The sequence below is a fragment of the Electrophorus electricus genome, chromosome 10 (assembly GCF_041902795.1).
Source record: "Electrophorus electricus isolate QZ-2024a chromosome 10, ASM4190279v1, whole genome shotgun sequence".
Lineage (NCBI taxonomy): Eukaryota > Metazoa > Chordata > Actinopteri > Gymnotiformes > Gymnotidae > Electrophorus > Electrophorus electricus.
The window spans coordinates 20,032,151-20,052,765 of NC_137506.1; the positions used below are offsets into that span (position 1 = coordinate 20,032,151).

Below are 20,615 nucleotides of genomic sequence, written 5' to 3' on the forward strand. Positions count from 1 at the left end.
TGTAGCCAATGGTTGGAACTAAAAGGGTAACCGATATGACAAATTTTCTTTTTGTAAAACCTACACCCATGGGGGCGCTATAACGCAAATGGCCTCGTTGGTGACGTCGCCAGTATCCAGTAGGGTGTAGTGTGGATGTTCCTCCGGACCGTGATATCTGTGCGAGCCTCCTACGGCTAATGTTGCAGGGGCGCGGCAATGAGGGCATGGAAATCTCAGTTTAGGTAAAAAGCAATCTTACGTACCGCTTTGGTCTTTATCTGTCTCCATCACAGAATGTTTCGATACCGATGCTTTGAATATATAGTCTTGAAGTATAAGCTATCTAAAACAACGGATGCGTTTTAGTTCACAAAATCCTCTGTATATGAAATGCGTAACTTAAGTGACGTTAGCTAGCTAGTTATCCAATGGTAAAATATTTATCAGTTGTGTAAGATTTTCGGTGTGGTTTCAGTAATCTGAAAACTGGGTGAGTGATGTGCTGTTTCGCGCTTGTTTGAGGGGATATGTGAATGGGTTGAGCTGAATGTTTTGACAGTTGTGGAGGCTTCATTGCAGTCCTCTCCCAGTTCTTTCGTTTGGAGGAACTAAAGGATACCCGTGTACACAATTCGACAGGGACCTAAGGCAGACGGTTCATTATATCTCGCTCACAATCTGCTATGAGCTAAATTAGTTAGCTATCGATGTAGTCTACACTGCTATGAGGTATCAGTGTAGGCTACACATTGATTGTTACAATAATGAACCTCAAACGGAAACCGAGTAGCCCAGATCGAAGGACATGGTATCGGGGTAAATTGGTGTTATATATGTTGATCACTTATGGCTGGCTTCACCCTCTGTTGGAAATTGGGCTTACCGTACAAACTCAATATTATTTTGTGGAGAACTGTAGATTTGTTATAATTTTGGTTTAGAATACTGGGGCAATATGTATTTTTGTTTGCTTATTTAAAAAACTTTGCCACTGTAGCCAGTCCATAACAATGCCTCCCACAAGCCATTGCTTCTTTTATTTTTGCTTCCTGACAGTATAAAATTAAGAATTTGACAGTCTGACTAGTCTAACGACTCCTGAGTCATCGGTCACCCTCCTAATTCCATTGCTGATTACTGCGTTACTGCAGTGACACCATTGACACTGTGGTGTTGTGTTGATAACTTCATTCATTCATTCTGGTGGCTCAAAGGTGGACAACCCGTCTTGGATAGCTGGAGAAGATCAGGCATTAGGTAACTGCTCTTCAGCCTGCCTTACTTTTGGGATGGAGCTCCAGGGCAAAGGTAAGACCTCCAAGTACCTTTACTGACTATGGCTTTAAAAACCCATCTGGAAAAAATTGAGAGACAGAATCCTTATTTTCTAGCTGACTCAATTAACATTTCCTTTTAAAATTGTTTAAAATTAGTTCTCATTTGTATATTACAATGTAATGCAATTTACTCCAAATATAACAGCAGTGTGGCTGGAGGGAGGAAGAGAGGATGCCTGTAGAGCTGTGGGCAGTAAGGAGACTTTTGGAGGAGCGATCCCGTCTCAGACATGTGGCTCTTCGTAAGGACCCTTCCCTACCTACATATCCTCTTCTCCATTCTGTGGGCTGTTGCTCCAGTCAGGACTTTGGGGCAGACATGTCTAAAAGAGACTACTTGGTGGATGCAGCCAAGCAGATCCGCATGGCCCTGGACAGGGAAGTCAATGAGGACTACGAGGCTGCATTCAGCTACTACAAGAATGGTGTGGATCTGCTGCTAAATGGAGTTCAAGGTGCTAGCATGTATTACTTTCACTTTGCTTTTGTGAATTCAATACATTACATTTCAATGCATTAAAAGGTTCAAAGAACCTGCAACCTCCCTTTTGTCAAAGAGCTAAAGTTTAAACACTACAGATAAAGCCTCTAGTTCTGAACATATGTCATCCAGAGAAAGTTTAATTACAGATCGTATCAGCGTAACATCAATGTTTTTTTTTTATTCCTTTGTCTCCAGTATGGCTCAGTATGTCAAAAATCACAATATGACAATTACTTTGGCAGAATTACTTGTCATATATGAGGGCAGTTTGATACAATAATGAAATCTACAGTAGCTGTCAGAAAAGAACAAAATATAATTATTAGTTGAGAATCTAGTTTGAGAAAATGTGAACAAACAAAAACATAAATATTACAACCTTGGAAAACATTCCATGTCTTTTTTGTGTGCCTGGAGGAGGCACTTCAGAAGGTACATCGTTGGTCATGTTCCTTAGTTCAGTTTGTTGAATTGACTTCTGCTCAAGGATTCTGCTCAGTCCTTTCTTAAGTAGAAGCAGTCTGAGAACCTGTGAAACCAGCTTTTTAGTACATTCTGTTCATGTGTATAGAATATTTTATCCTCTCCTCAGTAGTCAAAGGTATAGTTGATGTAGCATTGAAATAAAGGTACAGTTGTGTGTAGTTGATGTAGCATTGAAAAAAAAAAAAAGTCTAAGGTTTCCATTAGGTAGGGTATCCCTGCCCCATCACTTTTACACTGTCTTCCAGCAAGTTGTCAGTGAGGGCTGATCAAAACAAAGCATTGTAAGAACTCATTAGGCTTTGTAAAGGTTTCTTGTTGGCAAGGGTAGCTTCATACTGAACATGGAAAGTAGGCAAGTTGTTTCACTTTGCTTTAACAGTTTGTTCTTTTCAGAAGTGTGTGACTGTGAGAAGTCTTGTAGTCTAACTGCTATAGAGGTGCTGATAAGGTGTTGGCATTTTCCTAAAACTAAGCAAAGTGTGGTAGTAGCTACATGTCTTCTTCCTGATTGCACTATGTTCTGTTCTGTGTTCCAACCAGCGAACCACTGGTTGTGAACAGCGAACCACTGGTTGTTTCGTCAGCAGTAGCCTTTTATAATTTGTTTTGTTTTATTTTATTTATTGATTTTTTTATTTTTTTTTTACTTGAGCCTTAGTATGAGTGATGCACTTCAACACAGGGAGAAGATGAGGATTTGAACCTTTCTCCTCTATCTTTTAGTGGATCCAAACAAAGAGAGGCGGGAGGCTGTGAAGCGGAAGACCGCTCAGTATCTGAAGAGAGCAGAAGAGATCTTCAACTCTCATCTGCAAAGTAACCTCAGCAAAGGCAGCACACAATTAGGGGTAAAGGATATATATGTATGTATGTGTGTGTGTGTGTGTGTGTGTGTGTGTGTGTGTGTGTGTGTGTGTGTGTGTATATATATATAATGTGTATATGTATGTATAAACTAAAACTTCATCAGATTGTCATACAATCCTAAAAGTAGATAAAGAGAACCACATCAAACAAATAATATGAAAAGTTTTGATTCCATCATTTATTTATTGAGGAAAATGATCCAATATTAAATATCTGTGAGGGGAAAAAGTATGTGGACCTTTAGGATTAGCAGATAATTTGAAGATGAAATTTTAGTCAGGTGTTGTCAATCTAGGGGATGACAGTCAGGCGTGAGTGGGCACCCTGTTTTATTTAAAGAAATGGGATCTATCAGAGTCTGATCTTCACAACACATTTCTGAAAGTGTATCATGGCACAATCAAAGGAGATTTCTGAGGACCTCAGAAGAAGAGTTGTTGATGTTCATCAGGTTGGAAAAGGTTACAAAACCATCTCTAAAGAGTTTGGACTCCACCAATCCACAGGCAGACGTATTTTGTACAAATGGAAGAAATTCAAGACCATTATTACCCTCCTCATGAGTGTTTGGCCAACAAAGATCATGTCAAGAGCAAGGCATGTAATAGGTCTGTGAGGTCACAAAGGAACCCAGGTTAGCTTCAAAAGCAACTAAAGGCATTTCTCACATTTGGCTAAGGTTAATGTTCATGAGTCCCCCATCAGGATAACACTGAACAACAATGGTGTGCATGGCACAGTTGCAAGAAGAAAGCCATTGATTTCCAAAAAGAACATTGTTGCCTGTTTGCAATTTGTTAAAGATCACACAAACAAGCCAGAAGGCTATTGGAACAATGTTTTGTGGATGGATGAGACCAAAATGTATGTTTTTGGTTTAAATAAGAATTATGTTTGGAGAAAGGAAAACACTGCATTCCAGCATAAAAACCTCATCCCTTCGGTGAATACACAGTAGTGGTAGTATCATGATTGGGCCTGTTTTGCTGCATCTAGGCCAGGACGACTTGCCATGATTGATGAAACAATGAATTCCGAATTATACCAGAAAATTCTAAATGAAAATATCAGGTTATCTATCTGTGAGCTGAATCTCAAGAGAACGTGAGTCATGCAGCAAGACGATGGCCCTAAGCACACAAGTCGTTCTACCAAAAGAAGAATAAAGTTAAGGTTTTTTAATGGCCAAGTCAAAGTCCTGACCTTAATCCAGTAGAAATGTTGTGGACCTGAAGCAAACAGTTAATTGGAAGAAACCCACCAACATGGCTGAGTTGAAGCTGTTTTGTATGGAGAAATGGGCTAAAATTCCTCCAAGTTGATGTGCAGGACTAATCAAAAATTACCGGAAACATTTAGTTGTAATTATTGCTGCACAAGGGAGCTGAAAGCAAAGTTTCTCACTTTTGTCACTCACAGATATGTAATATTGGATCATTTTCCTCTATAAATAAATGCCAGATATTTATATTTATGTCTCAGTTGTTGCATTCATTCTCTTTATCTACTTTTAGCACTTGTGTGACAATCGGATGAAGTTTTAGGTAAAATGTATGCAGAAATAGAAACTTCTAAAGGATTCACAAACTTTTTTTATGTGATATTAAATGGTCCAGAATGTCACACTTGATATCCTAAAGCTGTATTAGTGTTTCTGTTCATATACACACACACACACACACACACACACACACACACACAAACAAACACATAGGTCTAACGATGGAATTTAGCCTCATCTGTACTTTTTCTCTTTAGCCCACAGCCAAATTCATATGTCTGAGATGCCTGTCTCTTCCTCTTTGGAGTGCACAAAGCAATAGCACAACCTTTTCTCCTTCACTTTACTCACAACTCTCTCATGTTGTACAAGCTCCTGTAGCTCACCTGTTACAGCAGGTAGAGCCTGGTTCTAGTAACAACCAGGTCATGGGGTTGATTCCCAGGCAGTGCATGTATTGTCATACTGATCAATATGTAAGTCACTCTGGATAAGTGTGCCTGTCAAGTACTGTAAATGTGTAATTTCAAGATGCCTGCTGCGTTTTGAATATATTAACGTAGGGAGGTGGCTTTGAGGTAATTTACAAGCTACAACAGCTTTGATTCTGCAACAACGGTGATGGTATTTTTGACCACCAGGGATACAGCAGCCTAAGATTTAGGTCTATCAGACATCTCAGCTCACCAGTGGAGGATCTGGAGATGTGTAAAGTTGTGGGGGTTATTGATAAGGTAAGGACAGCGACTGTATTTGTTATTTCTGGCTAATAACGCTTCCGTATGTCTGTATGCCAAGTGTGTGTTGTGGTGTGAAACGAAGCATGGAAGTTATTTTCTAAAAATAATGTTTTGTGAAAGCTTTGTCAAGAAAAACAGAAGTGACACTGCTAAAGTGGTGTCACGCGAGACTCCAGTCTTGAGTTCTGGAATGTAAACAAATGATAATTTCAGCCATTCAAAGTGCAAACTAATCTTATTTTCACAAGGTGAGTCAGTTTATTACATTGCAAGTGTATGGGGCTTGAATGATAGCAAATAACCGATCATCCTTGTTTCTTGATTTGGTTTCATTCTACACATGTTTCTCTAAGTGACCTTGGCCATGATGAAGTCAGATCTGTTTACGTCTGCCACACCTGCATCTTGAAATGCATTCCACCCAACACTTTCAAGCACGTCACCATATTTGGAGAGAGTGCTTTATGTATGTGTACTGAGGACCAACTACCTGTACATAATGAGAGGGAGATTTGTTTGCCTTAACATTGAGCACATGGCTAGTTAGACTGTCAGGGACCCCTGGTCACAAACACCATGGACCATAACTAGGACTAAAACTAATATGTAGTTTTAGAAAATACTGCTTGTGTCATATGGATCTATTGAGCAAATGCAGAATGTGGTACATCTAAGAATGTTTTCAAATTCAACTTGGAAAAATACTTCTTCCACCTTAGTTTTTATGGTGTGTGTGTGTGTGTGCACACATTTTTGTATATGATATAAACTGTCCAGAATGTCACACTTGATATCCTAAAGCTGTATTAGTGTTTCTGTTTGTAGGTTCTGACTGTTCAAAACCTCATTAGCAAGGAGACGTTTGTGATTAAGGTAGGTACGTAGCTAACAGTCATGTCCTAATGCTAGAACTCTAGCCAGAAGGCTGATAACATCAATGGGAATACTCTCAGGTCTTCTCTTACCCAATGAGCTGTAAACATCGATCCAGTTAAAAGCTCTTGGACCTCTTATTTTAAAGCCTCTCATCTTTCTAAAAACAGAAACAAGATTTTGCATGTTGCCAAAAACTGCAGGCAATGCTTGGAAATAAGAGGTGACTTGTATTTTTTTTAAGATGCTGATTTTAATTATCCTCTAAAATGTATTTTTTATTATTATATTATTCACTGGCTTGTTTTATTACTTCTATCTTTAAAGGACATCCACATGTCAGTATTTATTCCTCAGGTGCACTGATATATATATATATATATATATATATATATATATATATATATATATATATATATATATATATATATATATATATATAATATGAGAGAGAGAAATTGTATCCAAGACAGTCACATGCATATCAGAGTTTACATGCATGATTTATACTCTCCTCTAGAGCTTGCCCAAGTCTAGCTGGGAGAGTCGAGAGCGGCCCACCATCATTCCTCAGGGTGTTCCTTTCATGGTGAAGCTTCTGAGGTATTACATCAGTGAGGACTCTGTGTTCTTGCATCTAGAACATGTTCAAGGTGAGTCACATAAAATCCCATGCTAAAGAAGAAAGCATGTTGATACACTGCTAATAGATACATTTTGCAAATGTATGTTTTCAAATTAATGTTCGATTGCTTGGGCTGTAATTAGGCAAAAAGCTGAATTTAATTAGATTTAACTGTGTTCAAGCACCAACAGGAATTATGTTTGTCACATTTTAGGGTGTAGGCTCTTCTCCAAACTGTACAGAGTCAGGAGCAAGGTAGCCAAAGAACATCCAGAATGCTTTAGCCCCAAGCAGCACAGGTACCAACTGAAGACCACCTACACATCTCCTATGCTGAGCCAGCTCAGCCACCTGAATGGAGAGGACGAATGTGGCATGGACACACTTCTTGGAAGGGACCATTCGGAAAGTTTGGACCCGGATTCACCGGCTTTTTGGAATGAGATTCAACATCAGCTGGAGAGCTGCGGGACCCACTCCTATTGTGAGGAAACAGGATGTCTGCACAATTCCAGATTGGAACAGGTTGAGCTTCAGCAAGAAAAATCCTCAAATTCCTGTGCAGTTAAGATGAATACTTTTTCCCGTGCCCCAACTAATGGTCAGCATAACTGTCTTGCATCTCAGGATAATTCACCACTTCCCGTTCATCCCTGTGTGATAGTGGATACTCGAGATCCACTCAACGTGACCACTGACCTTTTAGGAAACGACGTCCGCATTGAGCGGGTCGACTCCAACTTAGACATTGACAGAGCCTGGAATGCTGCTAAACCCACTCAGGACCAAAAGAGTTTAACAGCCACAGAGTCTAATTCAGATATTCTTGGGATCAACGGTGTACCTCAGATCACTCTGCGCTCTTTATTCGGTGAAGCCACACAGCCAATCCTCTGTAGCACTGTCAATGTCCTCACACAGAAAGTGCGTATAGTTCCCAACACTCTACATTTACCACTGCAGAGCCAAAGTCAAGCGGACATTACTTGTGTACATACTATATGTAACTCCCAAACTGTAGTTGATTCTGAGAGCTCTCAATTTGTGGTGAGCTTGAGCTCAGGAAATTCTCAACCAGCCTTGGTTTCTCCACTGGAACCCAAATGTTTATCACCTTTAAGTTTGCCCTTAGACTTTGTGAACATGGCTCCACAGTTGAACAGTACAGGAAAGGATGTGAAGGAGGTGCAGAGAGAGCTTGTGGAGGGTGGAGAGGAAAGCAGGGAATTCCTTAGCCTTCTTTGCAGAGAACCAAGTAGGGGACTTCTCTCCGATCCTCCTGCAGCCAACACTGGTGGCTCTTTTCATGGGCACTTCAGAGAGGAGAGACAGTCTTTGGAGCAGCTTAGAGATGCTGACAATTGCTTTCACCGGCCCCAACTTGGGACAAGGAGCTTTAGTGGTACGGTTCATCAGGCCCGATGGGGTCTCCCTGAGGGAGAGGTACGAATATGGGGTGCACAGATCTTACTGGCCCTTGAGAGCCTTCATGAGCAAGGCATTGTCTGTCAGGATCTCAACCCCAGGAACATCCTGCTCAGTAGCAATGGTGAGTGTATTACTGTACATTTTGTCAAAAAAGGAAATAAACCTACTAGATGTGAAGAAATCTTTATATTTTTGCATTTTTATCATAATCAAGGGTTCTCATCTACAGTCCTGGGAAGTTTTACCTCCTCCCCAACACACCTGTTTGAGTTCATAAGCCCTTTGTGTCTTGGATCAGGCAGGGCAGACCTGAAACCTGAAGGTGTCCAGGGCAGTGGCTTCACAGGACTGGAGCTGAAAACCCCTGCTCTTAATGACTTGTGTGAGGGGTCATTAAAATATACCCAGCACAAGTTTGACCAACAGGATGAACTATCCATAGCTAAACTAAATGAGATTTATTCTGAACAGGAAAGGTGTGTCTGACATACTTTGGACAGTGGACGGAGGTTCAGTCTGAAATCAGCCGTAAGGCTCTGGAACAAATGTACTGCGCACCAGGCAAGTATGCACAAGCACAAGGAATACAATCTTAATTGTAAGGTTTCATTGAATGATATACATATTTTATGTACTTTATATATCTACATATGTACATTATTAAAGTATATAATTAAACCTCAGTAATATGTACATTACATCATTCCTGGAGCAGAAATTGGGGGAGTCTCCAAAATCACAGAAGCCTGTGACTGGTGGAGTTTGGGAGCATTACTGTTTGAGCTTCTTACTGGAATGGTAAGCAGAGTCTCTTTGGTTCCTTAGAGTGAAATAACCTTATAAATGAATTATGACATGGATACTTTTTAAAACTTTGATTCAAGACTAAATCAGTGATATCTGGCCTATGGATTTGATCACAGTCAGGTGTTACCCTGTTCTGTAACTATAGAGAATTGGATTTTCACTTATGACCCTTATGACCTTGCTCAGTTTTAAAGGACCCTGGTCATTTTTCTTGACACAATTATTCAGAACCTGAGAAAAAAAGTCCTTTAAGTCTGCTTGCCCACTTTTTTATGGTACCAGCCTCTCTGGCAGTGCCATCCTACAGGAGTGCAACCACATACCCAACTGCTCATTCCAGACCACCTGAGTGCTGCAGCTTCCTCCCTGCTCACAGAGGTAACCCTGCTCACAGAGGCCACTCTGCTCGGCTTTTCCCAAGCAGGGAAACGATAACTCATTTAGCTGGAAAGCATGGGCGTTTCTTGGTTTGTAAGCCAATAAACTCTCTGCATGTCCTGTTTTTGTGCCGCAGCTTCTGCAGTACGACGCTGGCTATCGCCTGGGCTCCGGGGGCGGAGGTGTGAGTGACATTAAGTGTCACCCCTTCTTTAATTTTGTTCCTTGGCACACACTTGGTAGCTAACAGACACCAATGGGAAGGAGTGACATCTAAAAACCTAATGAAGTATTTGAACACAGTCAAAACACCGGAGATTGCTGAAGCAACTGTGGTACATAAAAATGGTTCATAAAAAGACTCGCTTCATGGATACACCTCTACCGCCACCTGGTGGTGGACAACATGGAGCATCAACGTTCCCCTGCCAGCCTCCTTCATAAACTGAAGATCATCAGCTTAATACTACATAAATGTAAACGGTTTTAAGTCACCCACAGTATATTGAAGAAATTCTGGATTTCTGCAGCATTAAAAGATTGTTTACACCATGTCTTCAGACATTTCTGTGGTTCTTAATGAAACTAACTGAAATCCAGGCAACTTTAACAGTAACAGTAATGGGTAATTATTATTTACTGTAGACTGTACTTACATCTTGGGCATTAAAATATTATTGCACTTTTGTATGACATGTACAAGCAACATGCAATATTACCAGTATAACCAGTGCATTTGACCATGTTTTCCAAGCATGAAATGTAATGCTAATCTTCCTGATTGATATTTTGGACAACACGCATGTTCTTCTGTAATTTCAGTTAGGTAAATTAATAAAACAACTACTTTTGATTGGTTTGTCAGCATCTAAAAAGACAGGTGTCTCAGATATTAAACATTTGTTACTATACTGTATGCATTAGCTAATTTTCATGTTACCAAATGTTTCTTCTTGATTCTCCTCTACTCTGCTCATTTTAATATTTATACATGTTCTTCAACAGACCATTCAGTTAAAAGTGACTGAACAGTGAGGTAGTCAGAGGAGGATGCCCCCCCCCCTTGAGTCTTGGTTCCTCTCAAGGTTTCTTCCTCATGCTCTAGGGAGATTTTTCTTGCCACTGTCACCCTTGGCCTGCTCACTGGGTGCTTGCACTGGGATATTTGTAACGCAGCTTTGTGACAACGTCTGTTGTAAAAAGAGCTATATAAATATTCTAATTTTTTATTTGATAAACAAAGTCCTGAAGTCAGGCAGTGGTATTACCACAAAACCCTCTCAGCATATGTACAAATGAATCACATCCTGTCTTGTTTATGAAGTCAAAGATGAGACATTGGTCTGATAACTTTTTTTTACTTTCATATTCACCAGTGCTACATTAGTTACATACATCTTGCCCACACTCCCACCTAGATGTTCCTCATAATACAAGCCATGTGTGTGCAGCACCTAGGCTGATCCAGATAACATTATGACAAGACAAAAAGTCATTTTCTTTATTTTTAGTTTAAAAACCTTTTTCCTCTATTAATATTTGTTTCTTTACACATCATAAACAAATGCCTTTCCTTAGATATTGAATGAAACTAATCTCAAAATTGTTTGGGGGGGCAGACTGCAAATTTTCTGCATTTATCAAAGTGTACAAAAAAAAGCCACCTTGAGATCTTGTACATAACGGACGTTTCTGAATTGATGTTTATTTGATGGATTACAACTTCTTCAAATTCTCTTTTTACATAGAGAATTTGAAAATATACCATATACTGTGTACAATCACTTGTTTTGCCATTGAAAAAATGCAAATGGACAAAGTTTTAACTTAATTATACATATTATATATGTATAATTTAAAAATTGCAAAAGCACTTGACAACCTTTGTGCTAACAAGAAAAGAACCCCAGCTGAGAACATATTACAATATCATCTTTCTATTGGTCTGGCCCATGCAATTTAAACTCCTTTCCTTCATTTGTTTTCAAGTGAATTAACCCTTCAATTTCCAAATGGCAAAAAGTGTTCTTTCCCTAGTTAACCAACACAGTAAATCATATGTAGTAAGGAATATCGGGCGGTAGTATGCACTCTGTGTGAGATGAGGACTCGTTTTATATTCTGAATGATTTCAGTTGTTCTTGTGCGTTTGTTGAAGACCCCATGTTACATGTCCAGGAGCAGCACCCTGGGGTCCTCCACCACAGACTTGATCTTGCGGAGGAAGGTGACTGCCTCTCTGCCGTCGACCAGTCGATGGTCATAGGTCAGAGCCACATACATCATAGGTCTGACCTCCACCTGCGGACAGAGAGGGGAAGAGAAGACAGAGTTGAACAGTGTGAAAGGCACCGACGGGAGAAACTGAGCAGTATGCAAACCACCAAAGGATGCCGTGACACGAAGGCCTGCCGCTGAGCCCATTTCTCACCTTCCCCCCAACAGCCACCGGCCTGTCGAAGATGCCATGCATGCCCAGAATGGCAGACTGTGGAGGGTTGATGATGGGTGTGCCGAAGAGGGAGCCGAACACTCCGCCGTTACTGATGGTGAACGTTCCCCCATCCATGTCCTCCACCGCCAGCTCGTTCTTACGAGCCTGTGCAATACAAACCTTCGTTCAGACAGCACCCAAATTCTACAAAGCACGCACCAATTATATGTACACTCAATACACGCAAATGACTAGATTTAAAAAAGAGAAAGGAAAAGAACATTTTAAATGTGTTACTTTCCATGCTGGAGCCCTAAAGGGCATAGCCAGAGGCCTAAACCGCTTGTTTTTCAGAAGCTGCTTTTCTGAAGGTAGGTGGTCTATTTTCCAACCCCTTCACTTGCCATAGCTTGGCAAAAAAAATTATAACAACCACCATTAATTTAGGTCATATAGGTTAACTACCTTTAAATAAATGTTTCTGGTTAGCTGTTCCATTTACAGCCCATACTGGAGTCCTGTTCACATTATGTTTGTGTACTATGCGTGTACTCAGCTTAGTCTGGTCAATGGTACAAAATGCAGCAAGAGTACAAAATTAGATGGATTGAAAATGGCTAAAATCTAACCATGACAAGCGAACCGTGTCGCGCATGTGAAATATTCAGCTTCTGATGAGTAGACTCATACCTTTTCTCCTAGCTCGTGGATGGTTTTTTCAATGTCAGCAAAATTCATTCCCTCCACCCCTCTGATTACTGGCACCACTAGTCCCTGAGAGGAAGTCAGGAGGAAGGACACAGATGGATTCATGGGTTCTAAATTGCATAGCATATATGGTTCTCCAGGGCTCTCTATACAAGACAGAAAAAGAGGGCTTCCAAACATCATCTCCTGCATGTTAGTGCCTGAGGGTCCCACACCAAACTAGGAGTCATTTGTACTAAAAGGGGTTATAAATGCATTACTGTATAAATGCATCATATTCATTCTCAGTTACAAGAGTAAGATTACCCACTTTGACTAAATGCACTTATTTACTTTACACTTCATGCAATTAGATATGGAATGTCCTAGTGATATTTGTTACCAAATTATTGTTATGAGGATAAAGAGGCCAGCTCTAGAATTTACCTTTGGTGTTGCTACTGCCACACTGATATCCACGTAATCCCGGTACACTATCTCTTTGGTTGTGTCATCAATAACTAAAATAAATGAATGAATGGTAAAAACAATTCCAGAGTAAACCTACTTTCAATAGCTAATCATTGCCATTTTAAGTTCCGCAGTGAGTAGTGAGCATAAAAACCTTAATATTACCCTAATATTATTTTATACTCCCATTTGTACTATACGACTTAATGCAATTTTAAACTCTAGTTTCCTTCTTTTGCGACTTAACACGCTCATGTTTGTGATATTCTTGCTCCTTAGCAGGCCTAGGTTGTACAATTAACTGATTAGTGATCTTTCCAAACAAACACAAACATTTTTAACAGGTCTGGCTACTACATTCAAGAAAACCAAACGATCAGATAAAACTCATGAGTGAGAAACCTCTGGCCCTTTTACCTGAAGTACATGTAGACTTTCTAAGCTTTAAATGTAGTTAGCTGTGGGTAGTCTATGTAGGCCAGGCTTCTGTGGTTCTGAAGGAAGTGGGGGGGGGGGGAAGGTAGCCTGTAAATCGTGATCTTGGACTTAAAATGCACGACTGTGGTAACCACACACGTTGCTACGAGTAGATTCTGAAGTGGTGATCAAAAGCACGAGTGGCTGGGGGTTAGGGGACGTACCAGCATTCACAGCTGGCTGGTCTACTAAAGCGTATGCAGCGGCTTTCACAAATGCAGACATGAAGCCCAGCTTGACTCCGTGTTTCTTCAGGAAAGGGTCTTTATGCACCTTCCGCATCTCTGTGATGTTGCTACAGGCAGGGACAAGAGAGGACAAACTTAGCAAAGAAGAGGACAGCAGAGACAAAATGCCAATCATTAAAAACAGTTCTTACCACATCACTCAAAATTTATTGGCACTAAGAAGGAACATTTTATTTGAGGAAAATGAACAAGACACAGATGTGATAAGTAGCTCAATGATTGATACTGGCAGAAATGCTACATTTCCTCTAGAAACTACAACCTTGAAGTCATACAGGGGTTTTATTGACAATGCTCTGAGTGGATGATAAAAACGGGGCACATGCACAGCTCTTTTTAATTGTCTGTTTTCCTGTCTCCAACTCCGCTCAGGCTCTAGGGTTTCTCCGCTAACAGAATTAGCACTGTCCCAAGACACACGCTCTCCGAGAAAGGAGAGAAGACGAGATAAAAATCTTCATTTTCCAAACCCCTCAAATCTTATTGGCTCGTCATAAAAGCCCATAACGTTGCAGGCGGCGTGCTCTCTGAGGGCCGCTCTCAGGGGAAAGGCCGCCAGATGATCTTGGCCCCTGACCGGGTGGGTTCCTTCTCCTCTAGACTAACCCTGGCCTGCAGAGTCTTCCTCCATCCCATCAATGCCAACTAGATTTGCACGAACGCGAAACCCATGAGCAAAAGAAAGCTGACACCACCCATTTGCGCCAGGGAGAAATCCTCAAAGTGTCATCTTCTGGAGCTAGGGAGGCAGGTCGAGGACATTAACGTTTCCTTGTAAATTAATAAACCATGTTTTACCTAAATCTTATCTTTGTTTTTACCGACATTAGTACCAAATATTTACATTCCATGCTTTAAGTGGGCATCAGGTTTCCAAAAGCTCTTCCTGTAGGACAGATTCCAATCTATAACCATTTGCGTTAGCATTGCTGAGGTTCTAATCAGGTTTGGGAAACGAAAGGATTTTTAGTGCACCGTTACAAAAAACTTCTCTCTGCATTATTGATAGAACCCTCTCTGTGGTCAACTGTCCCTTTAAAATAAAAGCAGAACTGGTAGTAAATCTGACCTCATGTCCACCTCATTGAAAGTTGTCAACATAGCACAAGTGTTCTGAGCTTCCTTGAGCCTTTGAGCGATCCTTAACCTCATACGGTTCATCTTAACCTGCAGTGCAAAGAGAATGGGAAAACATTTGAATGCAGTGGTTTATAAAGTTATATGTAACCAAATCCACCTTCAGCTTTTTATTGCTGTCAAGTCAATGACGTGTACATCAGCGTGTGCAATGGCAGCTCTCCCCGTGTGCAATGGTAGCTCTCCCCGTGTCCTGAGCGCACTTACCCTGTGCTCCGACCGGCCCGCCTTTGCGGCAATGTCTGTGGCAGCAGGAGCAGGAGCTGCAGTAGGTTTGATAGCTGAAACTTCAGCAAAATAACAGAATAACTTCCTTCAGTATTTCTTCAGCTATCCTGAAATGTTGCATTTCATCAAAAAACATACTCTTTATTTGATTACAAATAACTGAAGTGTGACCATCAGTGGGCCTCTCATGAAAAAGCAAATTGGTCAATATCTGTAATATGAGCCAACATCTTTTGCTTAATGCACATTTTTTAAAACCAGATTTTGCTAAAAAGATGTTAAGTCTCTCTTAGCCGGTTTAAGTGAGTGCATTTAGTCGTAGGCTGAAGCTGCTCCTTTTGTGAAGAATGGCCTGCAGCACTGCTCTCCCATGTGGTTTGGCTCACCTGGCTTGGAGGTGATAGGTTGTGTGGGCACTGGTGGCACCGGGGGCATGGTGGTGGGGATGGGTCCCACTGCAGCAGGAGCAGGGGGAGGGGGAGGAAGAGGTGCTGCAGTGGCCTCTGTTGCTGAAGGAGGTGTAGTGGTTGGCATGGCAGGGCCATCTGAGGAGTGAGAAACCACAGTGCAAGATTCAACTTCACACACACACACACACACACACACACACACACGTCTCAGTATTTTCCGTGTGGGTTTTGTATGTTTTTTCCTTAGCCGCTTACCTCAAATTATCTTTCTGGTAAGATGAATATAAAATCACACACACATGCATTTTAGATATAACAAAACAATTATGTAGGAGACCTCTTGAACATTTCCACTTCCTCATGTACTAACCTCCTTTTCTTAGCTTGAACAGGGGAGTGCCTCCCTCCACTTTGCCTCCATCAGGAACCAGAAGCTCCTCGATCACTCCTGCAGCAGGGGAGGGCACCTGGACTGAGGTCTGCAGACACACAAGATGAAGCATGTAATAATCTAACACCTCAAAGAGACCTTCTGTGGGATCACAGAGGCCTTGTCTGCTGAAACGTTTCTTCAGCTATAATTATTTTTAGGGTACTCTTGAAAACTAACACAGCCATTTCTTCCTCACCTTATCAGTCTCGATTTCACAAACCACCTCATCCTCTTTGACCCTGTCCCCAACAGCTAGAAGAGAAGAGGTAATACGAAATTAAAACAGGCTAATAGCAACTATCAATATTTAAAAAGGTGTGAGCAGATGAAGCCTTTATACCTTTCTCCCACCTCACATCCCCCTCTGTGACAGACTCAGCAAAGGCTGGCGTTTTGACTGTAATAACTTCATTTCCTGCAATGGGAGAAGATACAAATATAGCATTCTCACACTGCACAGCATTGTTTTGAGCAATTAGCAAAAATATTCCTGTACTGTGAAAGCTAATCAAACTCAAGACTACAAGACAGTAAAAAGGGTGGGATATCTATATAGTTACCCAAAGGTATGTAGAAAATCAAAACTAAAGCAGTTCCATGTTATGAGCAGTGGAATGAATCATTTTAAATGTAAGCTGTTTATGAAATTAAGAAGCTATGACATTGTTAACTGGCATTTTTAAAAACCATCTTCAAATTTAGCCTGACACTGAAATCCATAAAATATATAACTGGACACCTGCAGTATATACAGTACATAACAAGCAGTGGCTAGTGCCAGAATAAACACACACCAGCATTTGCAATAAGACCAGCCTCTAAAGTTCATAAAATTCCTTTTATGTTTTATGACATTGTTTAATATTAAATTAATATATATGTATGTAGCATTAATAAAAATTTGCACAAATATTACTTTGGTTTTGTTTTCTAAGCAATAGCAAAATCCATTAGCTAACAGATTTTGTGTGCCTTTCTGAGCAGATTGAGCACATGCAAGCTATGCAGACGTTCTGCAGATCCTTTAATGTATGTAGCATTTACAGGGCATAATCTCAATTTTCTGATAATTATTAAGATTAGTCAATCTTAGTATCTACAGACCTGACTTAAGATAGCAATTTAGTAGTAGTCCTTGGTAAATTAAAGGGTAGATGACTACAACTTGGCCAAATCAAGACTACTCCATAATGCACTAACAAAAACATACAAATGACATTTTAGATGGTTTGTCAGAAACAAAAAGGTTTTTACTTATAGTAGTAAACTCAATTAGATACCTTTAGTGTGTCAATAGTAAACTAAATTTCTAAAGAATTTCCAAATTCTTTAAAGAACAAACAGTTTTGTAAATAAACAAACACACAAATAAATATATCCTCACTGTCAAGAACTGGAAAAACATTTTAGGTGAAAAGTTAGACAATTTACAAGCAAAATAAACACTTTAAAAATCAGAACAAATTTTTATCCACACAAAACTCTTAGATAATACTGTCATGTTGAACCTGAGCAGACAATATTGGCCACTGGACAATTCAAGAACAAGGATCCCTAGAAAAATGCTACACTTTCTTCTTTCATCTCCCCAATATCAGTCTTTGCCCATCCCCATCCAAAATCTAGGTCTAGGTAATACAACTATGTGCAATGCATAAGTAATAACATACTGTGTATAGCAGTGGTCTTGAAGTATCTGATTTGAAAGATGCTGGGCCTGCCATCATATTTCCTACAATACAATGTACAAAGTAAAAAAAAAAAGTGAAATAACAGAATTAGACAAAGTACACACATAAATCACAATTCAAATTTCAGTGTTCTAAACAAAAAAGATGTACTTACGGACTGTCCTTAATGGAGACACATGGAGAAGCTGATATGCCTGAAACCCAAGAACAATTCATAAGGGATTTGGTTAGTATCACAACCAAAGGCAAACATTGTATTTGTGAAAATGCACACCTTCAAGAATGTATCCTGAATTATGGTGAAAATTTAATGTACAGTACTCAGAAACTCACCTGAAGCAGCTCGTCTTGCTAATACATTATTACCCTATAAAAAAATGTAAAATATTACATAAAGAACAAAGAAAACCCCACAAAAACCACCATCCAAACAACAAAAAACACATTAAGACCTTCGCTAAACACTTCTTACAAAGCAGTACATTAAAGATTAGACACTGAAGTAACGATGGTATTGTCTTATGCAATTAAGATGCAATACTGGCAAATAAATTAACACAGGCGCTAAGTCTACAGCTGTCAAATAATTGCCATCAACCACTCAAGGGTGAGCGGCAGAGTGGATTCCACTCCAAGCACCATTACAGCCTACAGCAGGACGTGGATACAACGGTTTCCACTCATTCCACCACTGCATGCATTTTTCTTTTTCCACAGCAGATCCTTGTGGATCAAGTACATTTTTTGCTCTGTTATCTAACAGAAATCAGGGAGTTTCCAGTGACTAAGCACCTGATCAGTAATGGGCTCAACATTAAGAGCGTTAATGGCAGCTGTTGCTTCAATAAAAAATGAAGCTATGAAAAAGAAAAACAACTTATCTGAACACAATGTTTACTACACCAGAGGTCTTTCAACAGCTATATAGGCCTATTTATTAATTGTTAATTGTACTCTCTTCATGGATTATTTAACCTGTTGCAATCAACAATAAGCAGTCATGTGGAATGTATAGCCTACCGCAAAACAAACTAATCTTACAGTTAAACAATGACATTAAGAACACACAAATATTTATCATCAACAAATATTCTTATTGATTGGGATGCAGAGAAGCCCCTTACCAAGCAAGAAAATCCCCCAACATTAACCCTACACTGACTGAACTCCAACCAAGCTAGAATATTTTGTAGATTTAGCAGAAATGCTTTTATCACTGTCTTGCACAAAGAGGCTTTTGTGCAAGATGAACATAATGAACAAAAACTGGGCTTTACTTTAAAACAAAATACAATGAATTGATGCTGCTGCAGACAAACTTCTTTTGTTGCAACCATAAAACAGATTTACAGTATTTAGCAGAAACAAAGTCAATGGGAGTTATATGTACTTTGAACTCTGGGAAAGGAACTCTATGCTACATTTAACTTTCTCAGCCAACATGTTCTCTCAGCCACTTGAGTGAGATTTCTTCAAACTTTCTTAACAATATAAACAAAAAGTAGACCTACCAGTAAACATACAAACCCTCTAGCTAAAAAAACGAGTTCATTTAAACCAAAAAGTCATACACCTCTGTCAGGCTTACAAGATAATACAAGATGCTGATTGCAAGCTAACTAATGGTTAGCACACTACATAATATTTCATCTACACTTGAGACATTTGGCCTTGGATACATGATAGCTGTTGTCAAAGTTCAAATAACAATTGTTGTGAATATATTACATATTTTAAAAAGGCAAAATTGCTATAGAGAAATAGCATTTCACTTAGCAGCAAAGGTTTGTTGACCATACTGATTGGGTAGCCAAATAAGTGGATTTAGAAGTGGTGCCTAAGTGGAAAGGACTCTCAGCAAGTTGACAGCAATGCCCAAACGCAAATGAAGCAAACAGAAGTGACACTATCCGTCACTTTCAGTTACAAACACGGCAAGATTTTTTTAAACAAATCTGTGTCCGAGATAGCTCAAATGCAACGTCACTGAGGTGAAAAGGTGGAACTTTGAGGCCTATAAGAATGAAATGAAATAATCACAATTTGGACTTTAAACTCAAACATAACTTGCATAGGACATTCTAATATAGGCTAACGTGCGAAGATTACTTAAAAACATCCAGTTCGCCATAGTTAGCTAGCATAGCTAGCGAGTTAACCTATCCAACTACTGTCACCATCACTAAAGCTAATTGCGCAACGTTGTATCACACTGGAAGTACTGAACACAAGGCAGTATAGGGACATACTTGGCTTGCCAAATTAATGTTCTACTTAACATGTTCTCGCTCGCTGAACATAAATGGGACTTTACGGGCAGGTTCACTGGCTGATAATGCCGAGAGCAAGCTAACGCTAATGGTTAGCACTCTACACATTTCTTCAAATGACCTCACAGCAAACCTCGACCGCCATGCACTCTTATAGCTACCCTAGGTTAGCTAGCTAGTAACCCAACAGCAGCTCTATCAACCAACTAAATAAGGCGATACTCCACTGCCAATAACTTTCACGTGTAGCTAAAGGGCAATTGCTACCAAAGTCAGCTTCGTTAAGTGAACCCGGGACATGCTGTCCTTGGTTTGCAGTGAGGCCTATCTTAGCAATGGCGTAACGGTCGTAGTAATGTGACCAAAACTTGAAGAAGGCGGCGGCAACTGCTCGATGGGAGCTAACTACGTACCTGCCGAAGGGCAGAGATCGAACGACCAAAAAAACGTGTGAGACACCGGGAGTGGGATAACATATCGGTTACACTGACAGCGATCTGCACCCAACTGAACCCCCTTCTTCCACCAATAGATCCCAAAGAAGGACCTCCCAAGCCCAGCAAAAAGCAGGAAGCGCATAAGAAAACGTAAGCACGCTGGGACGAACCAAAATAGTAAAAG

The 20,615-nt window shown here is 40.1% G+C and overlaps 2 protein-coding genes across 4 annotated transcripts; one reads left to right on the plus strand and one right to left on the minus strand.

Annotated features, from left to right (window-relative positions):
• Positions 1-131: 131 nt before the first annotated feature.
• On the plus strand, positions 132-10,062 carry rps6kl1 (ribosomal protein S6 kinase-like 1). Of its 2 annotated transcripts, XM_027015366.3 has the most exons (12): positions 132-224; positions 1,197-1,290; positions 1,465-1,774; positions 3,013-3,137; positions 5,299-5,391; positions 6,223-6,270; positions 6,791-6,923; positions 7,110-8,444; positions 8,795-8,884; positions 9,039-9,121; positions 9,413-9,508; positions 9,645-10,062. In XM_027015366.3, the coding sequence occupies exons 3-12, from the start codon at positions 1,492-1,494 to the stop codon at positions 9,753-9,755; spliced, it is 2,397 nt and encodes a 798-aa protein (XP_026871167.2). In that variant the 5' UTR covers positions 132-224; positions 1,197-1,290; positions 1,465-1,491; the 3' UTR covers positions 9,756-10,062. The 2 variants fall into 2 exon arrangements, 1 of the variants encoding a protein (XP_026871167.2); XR_014125697.1 differs by lacking the exons at positions 9,413-9,508; positions 9,645-10,062 and adding an exon at positions 8,622-8,705 and having other exon boundaries at positions 9,039-9,060.
• Positions 10,063-10,850: 788 nt separating this feature from the next.
• dlst (dihydrolipoamide S-succinyltransferase) lies at positions 10,851-20,565 on the minus strand. 2 transcript variants are annotated; one of them, XM_027023726.3, is made up of 15 exons: positions 20,408-20,565; positions 18,058-18,091; positions 17,879-17,918; positions 17,704-17,765; positions 16,374-16,448; positions 16,230-16,285; positions 15,971-16,079; positions 15,577-15,768; positions 15,170-15,249; positions 14,895-14,992; positions 13,742-13,872; positions 13,077-13,150; positions 12,633-12,716; positions 11,940-12,107; positions 10,851-11,809 (listed from the first exon to the last, which is right to left on the minus strand). In XM_027023726.3, the coding sequence occupies exons 1-15, from the start codon at positions 20,468-20,470 to the stop codon at positions 11,675-11,677; spliced, it is 1,401 nt and encodes a 466-aa protein (XP_026879527.2). In that variant the 5' UTR covers positions 20,471-20,565; the 3' UTR covers positions 10,851-11,674. The 2 variants fall into 2 exon arrangements, with proteins under 2 accessions (XP_026879527.2, XP_026879529.2); XM_027023728.3 differs by having other exon boundaries at positions 15,577-15,735; positions 20,408-20,564.
• Positions 20,566-20,615: the final 50 nt, after the last annotated feature.